The 20,801-nt window shown below is 40.9% G+C and overlaps 3 protein-coding genes across 7 annotated transcripts; 2 read left to right on the plus strand and 1 right to left on the minus strand.

The window, feature by feature from the left end:
* Nucleotides 1-1,697: 1,697 nt before the first annotated feature.
* On the minus strand, nucleotides 1,698-7,294 carry LOC130702704 (inactive ubiquitin carboxyl-terminal hydrolase MINDY-4B-like). The gene is made up of 13 exons (XM_057524355.2): nucleotides 6,913-7,294; nucleotides 6,573-6,840; nucleotides 5,261-5,355; nucleotides 3,640-3,709; nucleotides 3,410-3,569; nucleotides 3,174-3,328; nucleotides 3,073-3,086; nucleotides 2,929-2,994; nucleotides 2,786-2,856; nucleotides 2,535-2,706; nucleotides 2,065-2,270; nucleotides 1,865-1,999; nucleotides 1,698-1,804 (listed from the first exon to the last, which is right to left on the minus strand). Exons 1-13 carry the CDS (start codon nucleotides 6,922-6,924, stop codon nucleotides 1,756-1,758), a joined length of 1,473 nt encoding a protein of 490 aa, XP_057380338.1. The 5' UTR covers nucleotides 6,925-7,294; the 3' UTR covers nucleotides 1,698-1,755.
* A 1,064-nt stretch (nucleotides 7,295-8,358) lies between these two features.
* On the plus strand, nucleotides 8,359-16,845 carry LOC130700202 (uncharacterized). 4 transcript variants are annotated; one of them, XM_057522335.2, is made up of 12 exons: nucleotides 10,874-11,056; nucleotides 12,712-12,967; nucleotides 13,334-13,548; nucleotides 13,630-13,716; nucleotides 13,796-13,919; nucleotides 13,992-14,275; nucleotides 14,370-14,493; nucleotides 14,630-14,838; nucleotides 14,919-15,108; nucleotides 15,187-15,399; nucleotides 15,462-15,680; nucleotides 15,786-16,845. In XM_057522335.2, exons 2-12 carry the CDS (start codon nucleotides 12,892-12,894, stop codon nucleotides 16,268-16,270), a joined length of 2,226 nt encoding a protein of 741 aa, XP_057378318.1. In that variant the 5' UTR covers nucleotides 10,874-11,056; nucleotides 12,712-12,891; the 3' UTR covers nucleotides 16,271-16,845. The 4 variants fall into 4 exon arrangements, with proteins under 4 accessions (XP_057378441.1, XP_057378318.1, XP_057378382.1 ...); XM_057522399.2 differs by lacking the exon at nucleotides 12,712-12,967 and having other exon boundaries at nucleotides 10,875-11,056; XM_057522262.2 differs by lacking the exon at nucleotides 10,874-11,056 and having other exon boundaries at nucleotides 12,587-12,967.
* A 383-nt stretch (nucleotides 16,846-17,228) lies between these two features.
* On the plus strand, nucleotides 17,229-20,720 carry LOC130700478 (uncharacterized). Of its 2 annotated transcripts, XM_057522558.2 has the most exons (11): nucleotides 17,229-17,514; nucleotides 17,573-17,787; nucleotides 17,856-17,942; nucleotides 18,367-18,490; nucleotides 18,552-18,835; nucleotides 18,916-19,039; nucleotides 19,102-19,310; nucleotides 19,377-19,566; nucleotides 19,651-19,863; nucleotides 19,940-20,158; nucleotides 20,220-20,720. In XM_057522558.2, exons 1-11 carry the CDS (start codon nucleotides 17,439-17,441, stop codon nucleotides 20,630-20,632), a joined length of 2,154 nt encoding a protein of 717 aa, XP_057378541.1. In that variant the 5' UTR covers nucleotides 17,229-17,438; the 3' UTR covers nucleotides 20,633-20,720. The 2 variants fall into 2 exon arrangements, with proteins under 2 accessions (XP_057378541.1, XP_057378582.1); XM_057522599.2 differs by lacking the exons at nucleotides 17,229-17,514; nucleotides 17,573-17,787 and having other exon boundaries at nucleotides 17,914-18,050.
* Nucleotides 20,721-20,801: the final 81 nt, after the last annotated feature.

The following is a 20,801-nucleotide window of genomic DNA, read 5'->3' on the forward strand; positions in this document are numbered from 1 at the left end:
GCAGCGTGGCCATGAAAGCACAAAAATCCGCAATTGCGTTGTCTAACATGAACGACCGATAGATTTATTGATTTGAATTTTTCCTAGACGTAGTACGTAACGTGGCGCACAGTCACGTTTCCGCACTATGTGGGTCAAAGAGACACGAGGAACTACCGTCAGTTGGTCTTCTAACGCTATTGTAGGTTGACCGCCCTACCGATTTGGTGCCTTGATCATCGAGAAATAATCTTTGCATTATGGTACTTGTGTGTAAAACAAAACTTTTGAATTCCGACAAGAATACGCAAAGAAATTTCCGATATCCTAAAATCACTTTCCTTCGTGATAGCGTGGGAAGGGTTCTAGCGATTCTCCCGTAACTTCCAAAACTTGGAACGTATGAAAAAAAGTAAGCCTCGTTTTTGAGATATAGCCTTCTTGAAAAACATAACTAAAATGTGTTGCCTTATGATTTACAACCTACTGAATAACTTACGGTCACGGGAAATGTATGGTCAATCGACTATCCACCATTCTTCTCAGTGTTATCACGTAATACGTACAGTCAATTGAATATTATTCTACCATAAGAGGGAAGTACGTAAAGTTCAACATCGATAAAGTTGCCTTTATAGAAATCTGATAGTCCAGGTCTGCAAGTGTCTAAATACGACGTCGGACGAGAAGTGACGTAAAGCCGATAGTGCGTGTCAGACTAGCCCGGACTGACTCCCCCTCATTTGTGGAGGCAATTTTCGTTGTATAAAGAGAGGAAGACTGAGAGTTTGTCGACTTCACCGAAAGCCTTTCAGCCTTAGGACTATTCACCCAGCTCTTATTATACTTCAAAGAAACGTTCGTGTCAATGTTTCTTTTTTTTTTCCTTTCGTTCCATTGTGAAAAGAACGCCCCTGGTAGTCGACTCTTTGTTGAGCATGCATAACACTGCTAAATTTAGACGAAATACGTCAACAACGGCGTGTGTGAGGTTTGCCATTCAATCATTCCCGTCGCAACAGCGAACATTTTGTAAGGAAACCCAACTAATAATACTAAACAAAATGCAAATACCTAGTGTTAATGGTTAACTACTAACCAGGCAGCATTCAAATTCTTGGCTAATTTTACAAGCGTGTGAGAGCAACAGTACTTTATTGCTGGAAGCAATAGGATGTTTCTTAAAATAGACTACGAAGAATAGCAGGTCTGGTGCTAATCCCGCCTCAATGTCTACCAGCATTCGCCTTGGCCGATTGCAAATGTCAGACATTGTCGTAAACGAGAAGTTCTCGTTTTCCTTGCGCTTGGAATAGTTGCCCGCACGGCAGAGGTTTAACCTTCGCTGTTTAATGAACGAGTCAAGGCCAGAAGTCCAGTAAATTGATTTCAATCCAGCTCGATATATAGGACGTCTTAAATAGCAAGGTAAACGGCCGTAAAACAAAGCGTGCCGTTCAAACAACGCACACATCGCCATGGCAAATTTTTGCGACGTGGAATCAAATCTTTTTGTTTGTTTTCGCTACGAGCCACGATTCGGCAAGAATTACCTAAACAACTATACTCGGAATTTTATCCTCGTTGTGAAAGAACGACACCAATAGAGGACTCGGTAGTTGACGAATGGGATCTATTAAAATAAATAAGAAAGACGTTCAATTATGATACTGCGATCGAAAAAGTGTGTATTTTCCAATGCGTCAGTATACATAGTTATCTTTAATATGATATGACATGTAGTTAAAAAATTTAAGAAGAATATAGACACATTCGTTACAAAAATGGGGTCATGCCGTTCCAGCTCACGCGTGCTCCGCTCCACCTAAAACAAAAACATGGTTATACATAATTAAACATCTTGTATCACCAAGATGTTAAATACTTCGATCGGATGATTTTGTCTAACGTAGGAAGAGCCACGTCTTCCTCGTGTACCTCAAGCGGCAATTTCGTTCGGATTACCAACACGGCTGGTATCAATTGGTTGTGCGAACTGGTGTGATAATGCAACTCGAATCTAATTGATAGCATAATCGATCGACAACAAGTGAATTTGCCTATACTCTTTTCATTATAACGCACCTTATCTCTGACCGGTAATCTCGGAGGAGATCACGATCATCACTAAATAGCACTCCGCTTTGTTCCGAGGCAATGATCAACCAAATGGGATAGACTGGTGTTTTTAATCGTGAGCCTAATTTGTATGCTGCTGTTTTTTCTTCAGTCCGCATCCAGAGCAGTAATCCGATAGGTGAACGCGCGTGAATGCCATGCTGGGGAATCATCTATTCGTTGTTTTTAAAAAATTAGAGCTATCAGCTCAAGGATTATGGATGTCAATGAATTTTGGTCCAGTTTTGTATCGTTAAGCGACAACTGCAAGATTCCAGTCTGTTGAGTTCATCGAATTACACATGCGTGGCTTTGCGTTACACATTTCTGAGGGTAGCATTTCAGTTCCAGACGACATTTATAACCAAAGGTACCAATTAGCGTTGAGCGTCTTATTTTGGGAGATTAAAACATGAAAATTGAAGATAAATAATTACGATCTTGTCCTTGTCTTCCTGATAATGAGTTCCGTTATGCAGATATGAAGCTGCTCTGCCCGACAGAATTAAATTAAGCGCGCTGAAGCTGATGTCTCCGGAATAATTGATCAAGCTGGTCAGATAGGAATTTGTGCCCGTTATCCATCTTGTCCCCATATCCTCTGCAATTCTATGCCACACGCCAAAAAAAGTTAATGATTTCATTTCTATAACTGAGTAATTGCGTTGACTATTGAGGCGACACTTGCCGGTCGATTCCACGGGCTAAGACAGCACTGTAAATTAGAAGTAGCAAGGCAGGACCGGGGTCTTGCTGAAACTTAAACCGAAAGATGAATGTATGACAATGGAAAAGAGATGCGATGGTATTATAAATTTGAAAAGGGATTACCAGAAAAAGATTACGCCTCACAAAATACTGGAGTTCCTCTCGATTGTGACATTCCAGTACGTTAAGCTGCCAGACGTGGCGCACATTAGAATAAAAATTTGCATTACTCTTTGCACGTTAAAGTAAAGATTTTTAGTATCCTACTTTTTCCGTTACACCTTCACGAAAGTAGAGACGAAAGAATAAGAAACCGTGTTTTTTAAACGTAAAACTGCTGGCTAAACAATCATGGAAGAATTACTTACCATCTGCATTGAAGTGGTCAGACTCCTCGACGTGAGTATGACTTGGATGCGGTAAACACAAAACGCCGTACTGGCATCCTCCAGCCTTCCAGATGATGTCGGTGATGGCTGAACACAAAGCTTCTTGTTGCATTGAAAAAGTTGGTTTCAGGGGACTGTGTCAGACATCCGAGCGAGAATCACAATTACTTCATCAACCCACAATATTGGCAAATAATTAGACATTTGAAACGTACTCCGGTTGGTACACCCTGGATGGTCTGACGTCAAACAGTAGAATACGCAAGATATGTGTCTGTAAAGCCATCATTAATGAGTTTGTAATCGGCAATCCAGCTGCGTGACTCACCATCAAAGCGTAACCAAGGTCGCGCTCTGCTTCACGAAAAACAAGTCCTGTTAAACAATTCCCCTTTATTCCTCCAGTTCTTTATTTTTCTTACATGATTTAAGGGAAATATTTTACCTGGACCTCGTGAAAAATATTCAGCCTTAACTGGTGCTGGACACTGGCCGAAAACGATTCGTCGTAACGCCTGAAATAAAAATTTTTGCATCATAATGCTTTCAAATTAGACTTTCAGATTGCTTAAAATCTTGACTCATTCATTGTCATTCGTTGGCGTTGAGTGGAATCGAATGATGGCAAACTCGCCCATAATCAATTCAGTGCAATGACCGTAGTTTTCGTTAGAGCGTAGACATAGTGCACATACATAACAAGAAGGAGAGAGCCCGTCACTCCAATTAGAGCAACCAAAAAGAAAGTTGGATGAACCGGTCGATCCCGTCAGCATTGTATACATGGACACGTCATACTACAGACGTAGTGTTATACTGACAGCTGTTTCGCGTGTTCAAGTACAATTCATCAACGCTGTCATGTCTGAAAACAATCAACCCATTCAGAACTTTATCTTTCTGAGGTGCTCATCTCAAGAAGACTCCACGTCAATCTCACACTACGTCCGTAGAATTACTGTCCTTGTCAAGAAAAACGTTAGCATAGGGATCTGAACAGCTTTCCCCCCCATGCGAAAAGGGCGTGGGATGCTAAGAATTCTACAAACGTGGATCGATTTGTTTTTTTTCCCATATGGATGTAATCAAGCATTTTATTTAAAAACGTCAGACTTGGTTTTCTCTTAAAAGCCCGTTCGCCATAGACAATATTTTCTGACAGATCGATAAACTTTTTTTGGCTTTGCGCTCGATGAAAGTATAACGGTGTTTGCGGACGTTCAACGGCCAAAAGAACTTTAACATTTAAACCAAAATACGTGTACCAATCCAAGGCTCGTGCGATGCAGGTTATGGTGCAAGACTTCCACGGGGTTTCCCATAATTTTATGGTCGCCTACGTGGATATTCTGACGTTATGGCAGATCATGGGTGTCACGTATTCGTTCACGTGCTATTGCAATGGTGTGAATGACCCGCATGCCATATCGCCATTAAAAACAAGTGCAAAATATTCTATCTACGTAAGATTTGTTTATTTTCCTCTTTGTGGAGTTCTTCACCTACGTGGTTCTGTTATTTTACACTTAAACGCACGGCACGCCTTCCATTCCTAATAAGTACATGAAAATAATCGTAACAATAATAAATAATAGTTGGCCCGGTCCGCTTTATTCCCAGTACCACAAGAGCGTAGATCTGTAATATTTGTGCCATATCGAACCATTCGCGTGTTCGACCAACATTTGGGTTTATTTTTAAGTGGGTAAATGGCCTAAATAATTCTATATTATTTCAATACCTGTGATATACTCTGCGTTCTTTCCTCCAAATTTAAAGTTAATCATACGCTATCGTTTTCGGTTTCTCAATTGTTTTTTAGATAAAATCCCGACCATTAGAAATGTATCACAACAGGAGACTCTATTATACGAACTGGTAAGTGCGCAATTTTACTAAAGTCCAAATTGCGCAATCCGATTTTAAATGTTACGTCATATCTTGAGAATTCAACAAGTATAATCCGTGCGTAAATATGCATTTTTATTCTAGAACAACGGCCGCATGAACGTACGAAGTTATTGGCACAACGCGGCACGTAATCATAAAAAAGAAGGAAGACTTACCACTGCAATGGGTTCTGTTATGGGCTTGCTCCCGTTGACCGATGCCATGTTTTGAAGTTGGCGCGATGCTCTTTCACGCATCCCGAACACCCGACCTTCAACAAAAAAGGGAATTCAATTGAAAATTAAGGCCAGTTGAGAGCATCATTTTAAGTCAAGGTGATTTCGACATGGGCGGTATTCCTGCCGTTCGAACGGACACATCGAGACGTAACCAATCCATAGGGCATTAAATGTCATCAAGAAAAGAAAAAAAAGGGCACTCCAATCAGTACAGTAAGAGATGTGATCATCAAGTCTCAGTGAGCCAATTGGCATTGTGCCGTCACGGTCGAATACGAGAAGGTGACGAGTGGAGGGACGTGAAGGTTGTTGATGAGGTGGCACTCCACGCAATGCTATCATTTTGCGACCAGAATTTCGGTCGATTGTTGGCTATGTATTTGAGCGAACGATAAAGCATCGTATGTGCTGATTATCTTTGTATTCAGCGGCCATGGCCGCAACCACCGGAAGATTTTTGACCGAACGTATACCATAGAATACGTATAGCCATGCAAGCGGTAAGAAACATCTACCAGCTATTGTTCGTATATCAAGTAGGGTTTTCCAAAATTTTTCTTCTGCTAAAGTGAATTGGCTCGCGTTGGAATTGAACGTTGCCGAGTGCTGTAGCTGAATTGTACCTCTTTCCGCTACTGAAACTCAATCGGACTAATCCGACTCGACTTTAGACGGAATAGGATAAAACTATTCAAGTTGCTTTTTTACAATATCTTTTTCTTTTTATGTGAGTATCATCCGATAACTTCGTCCACGGCTTGTCCCGCTAGCTCCTTTTATTTTTCCTATTGTGCATATCGTGGCAAACGGGAATCACGGAACCCCAATGTCCATCCAAAAAGAGATGCCATTCCCGCATTTCGTGTTCGAAAGAACAGCATTAAAAAGGGTTTTATTTTCTAAAAAAAAAGTAGAATATATACAGCGAAGTAGAGTCTCGCGACTTGTTTGAAAGACATTGCATAAAATACTATAAAGATTGCGTTGACGGCCTTCTACCAAAAATCCTATAGTATTCGGAGATCCGATCGATGAACTACAAGACAGAAAAATGACATTCCATCCGTCTCTGATCGATCCCTTGCTTTCGCTTTACTTTCCCTTGGTTTCGTACTACACATATTCTTATTAGCAATTGATTTTACTCGTTTTATTAAATTAATACAGACTTTTACCGATCGTAAAGCGATTTTTAGAAACGCTGGAAAACTGGCGATTTTAAGTTAAACACGCAGTTAATATCACTTACTATGTAGTGGTGAAACGCTTCCCGTGATATTAGGTGCTCCATTTTCAATCCGGGATTCTTTCCTTTCACCTTGATTCGCACTGATGACTGGCGGGACCTTCTCCAAAATGTGAGTCACGCCTTTTTCTACATGAGATTCTCTCCTGTCGCATCTTCTCGCGGTAAGGACTGGAAGAAAGCCGGCCATTCCATTTTCTGTTCGAGATTCTTTCTTTTCGCCTCTCGCGATTTCGTTTGCATTTCCCGGAAAGAATGGCAGCGCTTCAAACTAAAAATACCAGAGACAAATGTTGTCATCCTTTCTGTTTGTCATAGCTCAACCTTCGCACAATTAACGTACCTCAATGTTCATTTGTTGATTTGAATATCAGTACAAATAAAGAATAGCTGAATGATGGTAACAAATGCGATCTTAAATGCCTAGCAGTCACTTCCGCATTGTACTACTCTGACAGTTTTCTGGCGGAGCAACGTACCGACGCGGCTGCATAAGACGAAAGTTTCGCTTTCACTTGCTCGCTCGAAGTTGACACGTCTGGCGGCCGGAGCTGACGACGTCGGTATGTGTGCTCCACAAGCATATAACGGCTGCGTACCACCCTTTTTTTTTTTTTTTTACCTGCTATATCGTGTACTTTATACGAATCCGTAAAGTAGGAGCCACGTCAATAAAAGAGCGACCCTCTCGGAAAATTCTACGCATTTGTAACCTAACTGTTTGACGTGGTTCTATATCGTGATTGCTATTCATGTCATGTTTGGGATATAGCCCGAACAGTCGGTTGTTGCAGGTTTTGGATATGTGAGATCTGAAGAAGAAAATTAATACGTTCATTAAAAATGCTGAAAAATAATGGCAATAAAACAACTATATGTAGCGTTGCACATTTTTGTCGGCTAAAAGTGAAATATGAATCCGGGGCAACACTATGATAGTTGAAAAGGTTTAAATATATGCAGGAACAGGTTTTCAGCTTGTTTTTCCTTACTGCATCATTTAGTAAACGTTTACGTCAAAGCGAAACAAAAAGACGATTACAGGCTCGTACCCGTTTATCTTATCCAGAAAAATAGCCTAATTCAGTTCTGTGTCTCGTCTCCTACTATTCTGATAATACGCAAGCCTTTACTAGCATGACTTACCATTTCGAAGTCTAACAGAGAGTAGCCCCCCCTCCCAAAAAAAAGGTGATATCATTTCTCTTAAGATGAAATCTTTTGTGAAATGAGATACCTTTTTAATCTTGATACAATGAGGCAAGCGGTGTTCGGGGGAACAGTAAGTCTTTCGTGATGTAAGATATTATTTGACTTTACGCTAGTAATTTTGTTTCGTGTTCTTTATCCAGAAAAAGATATTTAAAAAGTGTATGTTTATGTATTTGAATAAACAACGTGATTAGCCACAATCCATCAACGCCTTTAGTTTCCTCTTTCCTCCGTTTTTCCGCCCTTCCCTATCGATATGACGAGCACAAACGATGCTGATCCAGCCCAATCCACGTACACCACAAGCATATATAGTTTTGAAGGTCGTCGAGAAAGCATTGGAACGTGACTCACTTCGTGTTAGTGTGCCCGAACACGAGACGGTAGGTTTCTCTGTTAGGTTATGTCATATTGATGCAATGTTTATTGCTGTTTGAGTAAGAAAACGTACCGCCTCCCCCCAAAAAAAAAGAATTGGAAGCCAAACTTGACGAAAAAAGAATTGTTATTCTTTACCGCTCCATCGTGCTATTTGTTAAGACTGTTTTCAAAAATTCATAAGATTACTAATAATCCACCAAGTCTTGACATCCCATTTCCATTGTCTATCTAGCCGAATGAAGTCACGCATTTGAAAAAGCAACGAGTACCGCTACAGCGTGAAACAAAATCGTTGTAGCGGATTAACAACATCATAAAGTTGATTACTTTTATCGATTACAGGTAGTCTAAACAAACTAACTTTCTCCTCGTATCCTTCGACAGTTTTTCTGATTTTCGTTAGAGAACAACTTCAAACGATTTACAAGGACATGTGATGACCATGAAATGGACCGAGCAATCAAACAAGATGTCAGTGAGAAATGCCCTCCCATAAGCTTTGGCGGCTTAATGGCTGAAGAGAGTGAAATTACGTAACAGAAAACAGTAAAATTAGTCACAAAGAGAAAGTTACAGGGACTGTATTGGCTATTGACCTTGTCGAATACATAAAGGTTTTGAAATTTTTGGCAAACCTGCTAACAAGTTATTCGCATTTCATTATTCTTCTTAAAGAACGAAGCCGCAAATGGCAAGGGACACTGGGTTAACGGTGAAATACGATTCATGCAAATTAGCTCTTCGCTAATTTAGCCAGACTCCAAATTTACATACAGTTCTTCATTGGAAGCTGCGAATGTTTAACAAATAAGGTAAATGTCAGAAGATTACGCAGAAAGAGAAAATTGTGCGATTTAATCCCAAAGCTATCGATGTCTTTATGCGCGTTCTCAGCAAACAGGAATTTTTGGGGGTTTTTCCGTTTGCTTCCGTGGCGAGCCATATACGTAAATGGAATTGCCCATAATTCAGGTGGCTGAATCGTGGGGAATTCCGTTCGTCCTTTTTTAAAAAATATTTTCTACCCTACAGCTATTGGAGATTGGTGGCACCATCCAAACATAGGTGCCAAAAAAAGAAGTGTTTTTGGCTTCACTTCAAAACTAACTGAACATCGCAGTAGCCTGATTGTAGAGATTGGGTTTAGATTTGACATTAAGCCAGTGGTTAATCATTGCCTCAATTCAAGACATTACAGTCAGTACAGGAGTTCCCAACAGCCATTGTTATTAATAATAATTAGAGCGAAAGTAGTAGGGCCTTCCTTTTGTACTCCGAGATTCCGACTCTTTGTTTTACATTTTAAATTATTAGTCACGTCATTCACGTGATTTGGCAAAGGTTTCAGAGTCTTAGGGTGGGTTGAATTTTATGGAAAAATGAAATCAAGCAGCTGCGAATGAAGCTTAAGTAGATGATCGTAAATAGGTTAAGCAGTTTCTTTACGTCTGAAAATTCTAAAATGTTTAAAAATGGAAAACTATGCATCATAGTATGATGGTGGGATCGGCTTTCTACGCCCAACCCTTCCAAAAAAATTATCGCTTTCCTCCTCACGCACCTGTGTCCTTGCAATTTTACCTGCACGTGGAACTTTAGAGTAAGGGAACGAAAAATATTAAAACAAAGGTCGTTAGTATCGCTTCATCTGGATGCAACAATTTCCATTTTTTGTTTACTATTCATTTACATATTTTTCATTTCTGTCCAGATCTTCTAGGGGGGGAGGGTGGCTAAAAAAGGGACTAACAAAAGGAAGGGTGATTAAAAACTCATGATGGCCGATTTGTTCTCTTCCCAACCAAAGCCCACTTTGTCAGTTGCAGTGAAGCTGTACGACACGATGAAAGCCCGAGTGTTGTCCGTAACTATTCGTTATTTGTTGATCGATTTTGGCCCTCCGCATTGCTAGCAGATAACTAAAGAGGTGAAAACTGGAGAACGAAACTCTGACATTGCCTTTCGTGTAAATTTTCTTTCAGTATGGGCACAAAACATGCAAAATTTGACTATCTATCCGTCGAGTGTAGAACACTAAGACCTCGCCTTGTTCACGAAGTCTTCGGCTCTGTTTCACTGTCCAAACAAGCTGCATAGAGAGAGAAAGGATTTGGGTGAATGAAGAACAATGATTCGTCAGCAATTCATGGGTAAGTTTGTAATTTCAATTTCAGTGCATTATAGTTGCAATAGAGTTAGGGAAAAGCTGTAAAGCGTTTCCGGAAACAGTAAGAGTGAATGATTTTTCTGCGCTTACGGGCTTGTGTACGCTAACCGTTACATAGTCTAACTTATTATTTGCTAACGGCGAGGCCAGCCGCTCTGAGGGTTAAATAACTCTGATTAAAACCAGAACAAAAAAATTTGTTTGAAAATACTCATGTTGAATCATAGTCAGTAGGCATAGCCTAAATCGTCTTGTGAGTTACAAATTTTAAACGCAATCGTAGTTTGGTATACCTGTAGCTGTTCAGAATATCTCTATAAAAATAAGCCGAAGCAAAGTCCAGACTATAAAACAGTATGCAACTTTTATGCACGTACATTTGTTTGTTGTTGTCGACACCTGCTAGTGCACCTGTTTTTCCGTGGATCAAGTCAACAATTGTCACTTTGGGTTATGGCGCAAAAAAACACACACGCAGTTCATCTTTTTGAATTATTTGTAGCGACTTCATTTGAATTACATTTGCTCTTCTCCTAGGTTTATCTCACAAATTTTCCTGACACAACTTAGTTTGGATTTGCATACGATGCATCGAAAGCGAAAACCCACGTGATTCTATCGTTATTCTGCTTCACGGACGTGAGTAAACAAGCCGAAAAAATACAGTGACAGAATCTGAAGAAAAAACCTTGGGAAATTCTAAGGCACGCCGGATGACGCCCGATTGGTGAGTGTTATTCATTGTGTTCCTTAAAAAAAAAGAAAATGTAAGAAAGTTTCGCTATACAATCAAAGTGATGATTGTTCACATTAAGTTCGAACACTTAAGAGTTTTCAACAGTTGAATGGGCTTGACGGATATGCTGCCTGTCGCCACCCAACCGTTGATTCTTTTTATTTGGCCTTGCGAAATTTTTCTAATGTGGCTGATCTTAGCGGTGAAACGATTGCTACTGACGTCAACTAGCCGTAATTTAATCTAGATAGGTTGAGGTTTCGTAATAATTTACAATAGCGCTGAATTGTGAAGGCCAAAAGCCGCCAATTGATGCGACCGTCGTACGAGTGGCATCAGCTTCTCTTTCTAGTTCATTGGGCTTGTTCTTCGAAGAAAACGGGAGGAAATAAAAATAGAAAAAGAAATGCTATTACGAATGTGGATTTTGAAACGCATCAACAGGAAAAATCGCCCTGAGTGATTGCATTTACTTGTCTATACGTAAACAGCAGCGAAGTATTTTGAAGAAATAGATGGCGAATATTTAACTTACGAAGTCATTGAGTACGAAAAGCGGCTGGCAGAATGCAAGTGAAAGTGACTGAACTAACAACTAATTCTCAGCTAAGAAGATAACTGTGTATTCGTGATTAAGTATACAGCGGTCTGTCAACTTACGTAACGAAGGTTTTTAACGCAGCGTTCCATTGCTAGCTTGCAACTTTCCATTGTTATTGCAATTGCGGATTATCTACCTTTCATTTCTAGGAAAACACAGATCATTCTAAATGACTAGAGTAGGAGCTTGATTTATTTCATAATGCAACAGAAAAATACGTGCTAGTTGAGGACGCACGTCACTGCAGTTTATAGCGGAAGAGGAGAAACAGGTCATCGCTGCCCTACATTGCGGATTAGATAGTGTTTGCACGTTCTGGCTGCTAACCGGATAGGATGGTCTTTACACAACTAAAATTCCTCGTTATCTTTATTCTTCAGTAAACGAGAGTCGATAGTCAAGTGGATGACAAAAAAATTTTACTTTACCAATTTCAAGTAAACACTTTTTTTCACGTAACAAGGAACTCAAATCTTGGGCTGGATGTCCTCACACGTTGTCGCTATAGTGACTCAAATTTCTGATGTTCTTGTATCAGCCAGCGATTCGTTTCATCAATGTCCAAAGAGAAAGTTTTCGTTCCTCTTTGCTGATTTCCCGTTAGCTTTCGTTTCGACTGACACGTCCAAATTCTCTTATTTGTCCCAAAGGCTAATTGAGGAAGACTATACAGCGGCTATCCCGATCCTACCAAAACATTTTTAAACAATGTATAAGCCGTTCTCCTTACGTATCGATACGGCCACTGGAGCCACACAAACTCGAACCATATTATTCCCAATCCATCGTGCACAATAGACAAGGCGGAGTTTCTAACGAATTTAAGTGACTGAGGATGAGGAGGAAATCGAGAACCGGGAAGGGGCGGTGGGGTTGAAGGATGGGGGGTTTTGCAGTACACACACGCAGCCACAGGAGAAAAGTCTCGAATGCCTTGTGAAACAATCAGGGAGGCCTTGTAGTCTCCGTCAGTTAGTCGACGCGAGTGCAAGCTGACTGTTAAACGTCGAGCCATCACCTAAAATAGTATTTTTTTACATAACAGCCACGCGCACAGTTACGTAAAACTGCGTTTTTCCACCTCCCGAACCTCCACCGCGGAACGTGCGTTTATTTTCGGATTCTTACAGTTGGGATTTTTATTTTTATTTCCTTCTTTCCGACGTCTACCTCCGCACGTTGGTTGACTGGTGTCCGTCAGACAGAATTCAACAGCCGAATCAACATGGCCCGGTTTGACTTGTGCGCGCTAATACTTCTCGTTCCTCTATTATCCATCGCCTCAACATCATCGGCGAAAGGTAAGCATGGGCGCTTGTTTATCATCGTCCAAATCTAAGCGCAAAATATCAAAGTATTTGAGAAATGAGTGATATTTGCATTCCAACGTCAATTCTAATGTCGATTTCCTGTTAGCGACGCCAGTCGTCGCAGACGGCGCCGATCACATTTCAAACGATTGAAAGAGTTTTCAGCATGCTTTTACTGTACTGTTGTTGATTCCTATTGTTACTTCATTTCTTAATTGGCGAAGCAAAACAAAAGTGGTCCCAGCTTAAACTGAGGGTACAGACGATAAGCATCCGGTAGACTGATCAATTTCGAGTTGTCGGTTCCAATTGTTGAATTGATTCTTCCGCTGACGTGTGCACCTGTTACAATTTCAGAACCGGCCCATGCTTGCCAACGGGAATGCGACGGCGGGCCGGCGCGCCGCTGCGTCTACGATTTCCACGTGGAGTACTATTTCACAATGAGCAAAGCATGCTACGACTGTCCGCATAAACGTGAAGACTGCGATCGGCACCATTGCATTCCCGCAGACGGCATTGAACGTGGTGTGATTTCCATCAATCGTCAGCTTCCCGGCCCTTCGATTCAGGTAGCTTATCTTGTAGATTTTCTTATAATAATGTTTGCATTTTCTAGTGCATAAAAAGAAACTGTTTAAATTGTTCAATAGGTGTGCGAAGGTGATAGAATCATCGTGAATGTAAAGAACCATTTGCCAGGAGAGAGTTGCACCATCCATTGGCACGGAATCCATCAGGTAATTTATTTTGGCTGTCCGTATTCGAAAGCGAGAGTCCTTCGGTAAACATCACTTCACTCTTATTTTCTTTTTGAAGATCGGTTCGCCGTACATGGACGGTGTTCCCTTGGTAACCCAATGCCCAATATCACCTGCCTCGTCTTTTCGATACAATTTTATAGCCGAAAATCCGGGAACGCATTTCTACCATTCGCATTCTGGTGAGTTTTGATTTTACATTGAGATGTGCATGTGAACCAATGAATAAAACAACAACTATTTGCCATCGCAAGGTTTCCAACGGGCTGACGGAGTTTTTGGTTCATTGATCGTTCGCCAGAGCAAGGAAAGAGATCCTCATTCTTCTTTGTATGATTATGACCTCCCCGAGCACGTCATGATGGTATCCGACTGGCTGGGCGAGCTGGGCGTTGCTAAATTCGTAGCGCATCATCACGACGATGGCGATAATAAACCATCCAGTATGATAATCAATGGAAAAGGCAGAATTCCAAAACCAAGAAATGGGTTGACATCCAACGAGACAATGCCCCTTTCTGTATTCAACGTTGAACAGGTTTTTAAACTTTGTCTTGTAGCTATTAAATATTTGGCATTTGTTTTTTTATTTTAGTTGTTTTTTAAATCATGGTTTTTTTTATTGAAATTAGGGTCGTCGTTATCGCTTTCGTGTAATCAGCAACGGGTTCTTGAATTGCCCAATTCAATTGTCGGTAGACGATCATATGCTCACGGTGATAGCGAGCGATGGTGGAGCCATTCAACCCGTTGAAGGTATTGCGATTGCACTGGACTACTTTGAATACAAACTAGATTAATGTTGAATCAGTAAAACAAAAATGTATGGCACAAAATGGAAGTTTTTATTTCATTTTTGTTTCGTTTTTGTTTTTTCTTTGCTTTACAAAAGTTGACTCGCTTGTAATTGACGCCGGAGAAAGATACGATTTCATCGTAAATGCGGGCCAGCACATATCGTCTTACTGGATCAGATTACATGGGCTTATGGATTGCCGTCCCAAAAGAGTTTTCCAGGCAGCCATTCTACGTTACCATGGCGCTCCGGAAACTGAGCCGGATGACATTTTGACCTACGAAAATACCAATCGTCCTGGCAAAGTGCGTTAAATTTCAGTTCTTGTTTTTACAAGCCGGCTGGTCATTATTATTATTTTTTTAAATTTACAACTTTTGTGAAGGTCTTGAATCCGGTTAACATTGCTCCTGGCGACGACGAACACATTACCGTTGCCGAGTTGAAGGCAATGTCTCCGTCGAACACAAAAGACTGGAGCCGAGAACCTGATCGCAAATTTTACCTCTCATACGATTTCAATCCAGTTAACAGCTGGCATTTCCATGATCCAGAGCACTACCCCATTTTTGGAGGTAAAGTGCGAGAGAACCCGGAAATTCTTAAAAACTAAAAGATTAAACTTCGGCATTTGAAAATGTTACACTTTGCAGCCGAGAAAAACCATCGACTCTACACCCCACAAATTAATCACATCTCCCTGCGGATGCCACCGACTCCACCTCTTTCTCAGCATGGCGATCTTCCATTTGGAACCATCTGTAATGAGTCGACGGTGACGAACTGCCAACAGGAATTTTGCGATTGCACCTACACATTGCAAATTCCTTTGGGGTCTTTGGTGGAGCTTATTCTCATCGACAAAGGTAAAAATGCCATTGGTTATTATCCACAGTTCTTGGAATAATCCTCATTCGTCGATGCGCAGGTGTGACTTTTGATGCCACTCATCCCTTTCACATCCACGGTTCTGCTTTCCACGTTGTTGCCATGGAGCGTGTCGCCAGCAACGTCACTGTTGACCAGATTAAATTAATGGACCAGAAAGGGCACATTAGGCGAAATCTCGTCGACGCTCCCATTAAGGATACGGTGGCTGTCCCCGATGGGGGTTACACCATCGTCCGCTTCATTGCATCGAATCCAGGTGATTGTTTTGGCATTGCACTCTGGGCGAAAGTTGCGATATTTACCTGTTTCCTACATTGTTTTCGTTTTGTTTCTTTTCTTCCCTTTGTTTTTTCATCCAAAGGCTACTGGTTGTTTCACTGTCACCTTTCATTCCACATTGAGGTTGGAATGGGGCTGATTTTCAAAGTTGGAGAACATCATGATTTCCCACCAGTTCCAGAGAATTTTCCCAAATGCGGTAGCTGGCTTCCACCTGTTGATGAAGAGGAATTCGAGTCTATCGTTATCCACAATTTGCCTTATAACGCCACTGATAAAAATGAGAAATCAGGAGAGGGAACCACTCTTCGACCTCCCACCTTTGGTGACTCAGACGAGTCGTCTTCTTTCAGTTCGGGAGAGTCGGAATTGACAACTGAAGTGCCTTTTACGTTGTCCGATGAAGATAACTTTATAATCCCACAGCATTTGACGAATGGTACTCTCTCGCATTCTGAATCGCCAATGATTCACGCGACGTCAGGAACGAACCGTTTCGCAATATCTTTCATTCCGTTTGCCCTCTTGCCATGCGGCTACATTTACACAATCTTTGTTAGGCGATAGCTTCTTCTCAATAGGTGTATATTTAAGCTCTATTTTTATCATGCTTCGACGATTTTTGTTTTTTGACTACTTTTCCCTTGTTCTACGCTTGTTTACCAAACAGGATCACAAAAATGGCCAATCATGTGCCGGCCAGAGACTTTTTGTTACGTCGTAGACACGAAGCGCTTTTTTTGACTAACTGTGAATAAAACCACTATCCTTTTTCTAAAAAAAAAGTAAGAATAGTTTCCATGATATCACAAAATTTTTTGTTACCATTTTGCAAGAAAAAGTCGTTTTTACGAAACATTAAAACCACGAGTTGCCTGTTATGTAACGCTTTTTAACCACTTTCATTCGATTAAAGTTCCGGTTTGGCATCACTCTTCAGCATAAAAAAAAACCTCAATCACCATCACGATTTATGCGATGTGTGGAGTAATATGAATCCACAAGTGTGCCGCTTTCGCTTTCGCATCAATAGGTGCGCATGATTGCTACGTCTACAACATCCGAGCGGCACAAATAAAAAGCGCATCTTCACGTAGTCGTGAATCAGATGTTCAAGTCGTTTGTCAGTGACATTCAAACAGCGATGTTTTCTAAAACTATTCAATGTGGTGTTGTTATTTTTTGTTTGTTTTTTTAGACAGACCTGAACGCATTGCTGATTTTTTATTTTAAATGCATTCCCCGTTGGCAATCGTAAAAGTAGGACGCGCGCTTGGACTTGAGCGAACGGAGAAAGTCACTTTCGTTTGACCACAAACTACGAGAAAGGTCGACGCACTATGTTGGTGAGTTAAATTTCCTTAAAATACTCTTGACAATAGATGGTGATGATTGTCACGCTGAAAATTTATCGTTGCATGCTCCTCTCTGCATGTCATTCGGGACATAGCTGATAAGTTATTTATTTCCTGGTAAGTAAAAACGAAGTTACATAGTACATAGCTCTGCTCTGATGACGATATTGCAGCTGCCCTCTGGCGACCCATGTGCTCGGACCGAAACAGCATAGAGGATTCTGCCTTTCTCCCTAGATTAGAAAACAGTGGAACGGGCGAGATTTAAATCTGTTGGTATTCTTATTCGCCAACCCAGGTTGAGAGATCGCAGTGAGTTGGATTTCGTTGAGCGTTGCGCACGTCTGCCGAAACACTTGGCGCCTCTAGGAAGTGAAGTGATGTCTACCACTGCATTGTCTTTTATTGCAATATGTTTGTTTTGTTTCGTTATTTTTCCTTTAGCGCTTTCCCAAGGTAAATTTGAATTTCCTTTTGCTTTCAATTCAACTTTTGAAAGTGTCGTTTACTTCAGTGGCGGCTCACGATTGCCAACGTGACTGCGATGATGGTCCAACCCGGCGTTGCGATTACCACTTTCACATCGAGTATTATTACACGATGAGCAAAGCGTGCTATGATTGTCCTTACAAACTAGAGGACTGTGAACGACACCATTGCATCGCCGCTGACGGAGTTGAACGTGGCGTCGTGTCTATTAACCGCCAGATACCTGGCCCTTCTATTCAGGTTAGAACACGGTTACATTATTGATTTTTGTTTTCCTTATAACTGTTTGACTGTCTCATTTAAATTAGGTTTGCCAAGGGGACGAAATTGTCGTTGACGTCACGAACCATTTGCGTGGAGAAGGAAGCGCTATACACTGGCACGGTATGCACATGGTAAGCTTAGGTTTAAATTATTTTTAGAAGCCTTTTAGCGTCTAGCATCAATCAAGTTGAATCTGTCCTATTTCGCTTCTCGACGAAAATACCACGGAAGACAACGCAGTAAGTATGACGCGTTTGAATCTGTATGCACTCCTAGCTAGAAAGGATAGGTTAGTTGTTGAATTTCTATTTCAAACAAAACTGAAAGCTTTTGATAATGTTTTGTTGAAAAGCCATTAGACACACTGCTCTTTGCTTGTAGGACTTCGTGTTGTGTCAATTTCTCTTTTTAGTCCCTATTGTATTGGGCTCTTAATTTTAGATATTAGTTCCTCGAATAGTGCTCCAATGAAATATTTCAACTGCATGTCTATTGACATGTACATTTTCAAAATAATAACAATAAATTCTTCCCCATTTTTTGTTTGGATTGTAGAAGGGATCGCCTTACATGGATGGAGTTCCGCTCATTACCCAATGTCCAATCTCTCCGGCTTCAACTTTCCAGTACCGTTTCGTGGCTGACAATTCCGGAACGCATTACTACCACTCCCATTCTGGTAGGATCTAAATTATTTAAAAGTGAATTGGAATAAAAGCAAAAGCTATTTTTTTTTCTAGGTTTCCAACGAGCAGACGGCGCTTTCGGTTCGTTGATCGTTCGCCAAAGCCGTTTGAAAGATCCGCTCTCATCGCTGTACGACTATGACCTTCCGGAGCATGTGATTCTTGTGTCTGACTGGCTCTCTGAGTTTGGACTGGCTAAATTTGTAGCCCACACACATGGTGGCAAAGATGATATTCCATCGAGCATTATCATCAATGGTAAAGGAAGAGTATCCAAACCAAAGGATCAGCTTGAACTGAAAGAGATGATGCCGCTTGCGATTTTTAACGTCGAAAAGGTAATGTGACTCTTTTAAATGAAAGAATCTTTAATTCGTGTAGCGTTTCAATAGAATTAATAACGTCATTTCCTTGTTAGGGTATGCGTTATCGCTTTAGAACAATTAGTAACGGAATACTTGATTGTCCTATTACAATGTCAATTGATAATCACACTCTACTTATTATTGCCAGCGATGGAAATCCAATTCAACCTGTTGAAGGTATCTTTCTTTTTGTGATATAATTTTTAAATTATGAACTTATTCCTATTTGATCGATATAGTGGATTCGTTAGTAATGACTTCCGGTGAACGATTTGACTTTGTGCTGAAAGCTGATCAAGTAGCATCGTCTTTCTGGATCAGATTCAGAGGCAACATGGACTGGAATTCGAAACACATTTTTCAGACTGCCATTCTTCGCTATGAAAACTCGCCGGAAGTCGAACCGGATGGAATTGTTACATACGAGACTACTAACCGAAATGGCACGGTAAAGAACTATCTGTCATTCGATCACTTGCCCAAGCAACATAATTTTTTTAATTTCTTATTCAAGGTTTTGAATCCAATAAATTATGCACCTGGCGACGAGCGGCATCTTACTGTTGCCGAACTAACAGCTTTAACAGTAGAAAACGAAACCGAATGGACACGGGAACCTGATCGCAAATTTTTTCTTGCATACGATTTCAACGCAGTCGATAACTGGCTCTATCACGATCCGGAACATTATCCCATATTCGGAGGTATTCATCGGTCCTTATTTCGCTATTATACAAATGCGTCAAAACCAAATGATTTATAGACAAATTTGAATTTTAAATGTTTAGTCGAAAATCGGCATAGGTTTTTTACTCCGCAGATCAACCACATTAGTTTGCGAATGCCCTCGTCACCTCCGCTGAGCCAATCGTATGCCCTAACGCCGGATTCGTTTTGCAACGAATCGACCGTGACAAACTGCAAAGAGAAACACTGTGCTTGTTCCTACACTCTGCATGTTCCTCTAGGTTCACTCGTTGAAGTGATTCTAATCGATGAAGGTACGCTACAGTTCTTGTTGTACTTAACACCTTGAAATCTGCATAGCTTTGTTATGGACTTAACGTATAACTTTAGGTGTGACTTTTGATGCAACTCATCCTTTTCATCTCCATGGTTCATCCTTCCGGGTAGTAGCAATGAGGCGTGTTGCCAGCCAAGTGTCAGTTAATGAGATACGAGCCATGGATGAAAACGGCCTTATCCAACGAAATTTGATCGATGCTCCGATCAAAGATACAGTTGCTGTTCCTGATGGTGGATACACAGTCATCCGTTTTATGGCAACTAATCCAGGTACAAACTCAAAAAGTTGTAACATTCTGAATCATTTTCACTAAGGATAACATGTTGGCAGGTTACTGGCTTTTACATTGTCACCTGGAATTTCATAGTGAAGTGGGAATGGGCGTGGTTTTCAAAATCGGAAACGACAACCATCTACCACCGGTACCAGATAATTTTCCTACTTGTGGTAACTGGTTCCCATCTCAAAGTAGCACAATCAACGAGAACTTCGATTCAACGATTTCTAAAGACCCTGACGTAAGTTCGGCGTTAGATATCAACGGACCACTCATTGACGAGAACGAACTTCTCGCGTTGGCCCTCGACGCCTCGCCTTTTGCGCATTTCAACGAAGATCAAAATGGAAAGGATAAAGTGCCACAAGTGCCATCGTTAGCATTGAAAGCGTCTTCGCGTCATTTTTCACTAGCATTGTACATTATCATTACTTACTGTCTTTCCAACTTGTGCCTTTGCTTATAACAACACAGCATCCAGCTGCGAACAGAGCCATTGTTCAGGAAGGCTGAATCGTTATCCGACATGCAACGTCTATGTGAATTGATTTCACTTTTAAAAAATTTCATTATTGCTTCCTAATACGCAATAAAGGCGAATCCTGGTCAGCTGATGTTGTGCCTTAAGTTCGGGA

This window comes from Daphnia carinata, chromosome 7, assembly GCF_022539665.2.
Source record: "Daphnia carinata strain CSIRO-1 chromosome 7, CSIRO_AGI_Dcar_HiC_V3, whole genome shotgun sequence".
NCBI lineage: Eukaryota > Metazoa > Arthropoda > Branchiopoda > Diplostraca > Daphniidae > Daphnia > Daphnia carinata.

What these genes read in the sequence shown, in the direction of transcription:
- LOC130702704 (XM_057524355.2), bottom strand. An exon ending in TCCAGGGTGTACCAACCGGA is followed by an intron (nt 3,329 to 3,409) that starts GTACGTTTCAAA and finishes TGTCTGACACAG; the next exon opens with TCCCCTGAAACCAACTTTTT. An exon ending in TGAGGCGTAATCTTTTTCTG is followed by an intron (nt 2,857 to 2,928) that starts GTAATCCCTTTT and finishes TTTCGGTTTAAG; the next exon opens with TTTCAGCAAGACCCCGGTCC.
- LOC130700202 (XM_057522335.2), top strand. Translation starts at nt 12,892, where the DNA reads ATGGCCCGGTTTGACTTGTGCGCGCTAATACTTCTCGTTCCTCTATTA. An exon ending in CTGTATTCAACGTTGAACAG is followed by an intron (nt 14,276 to 14,369) that starts GTTTTTAAACTT and finishes TATTGAAATTAG; the next exon opens with GGTCGTCGTTATCGCTTTCG. An exon ending in GCACTACCCCATTTTTGGAG is followed by an intron (nt 15,109 to 15,186) that starts GTAAAGTGCGAG and finishes TACACTTTGCAG; the next exon opens with CCGAGAAAAACCATCGACTC.
- LOC130700478 (XM_057522558.2), top strand. Translation starts at nt 17,439, where the DNA reads ATGTCTACCACTGCATTGTCTTTTATTGCAATATGTTTGTTTTGTTTC. An exon ending in TACCTGGCCCTTCTATTCAG is followed by an intron (nt 17,788 to 17,855) that starts GTTAGAACACGG and finishes CATTTAAATTAG; the next exon opens with GTTTGCCAAGGGGACGAAAT. An exon ending in CTACTAACCGAAATGGCACG is followed by an intron (nt 19,311 to 19,376) that starts GTAAAGAACTAT and finishes TTCTTATTCAAG; the next exon opens with GTTTTGAATCCAATAAATTA.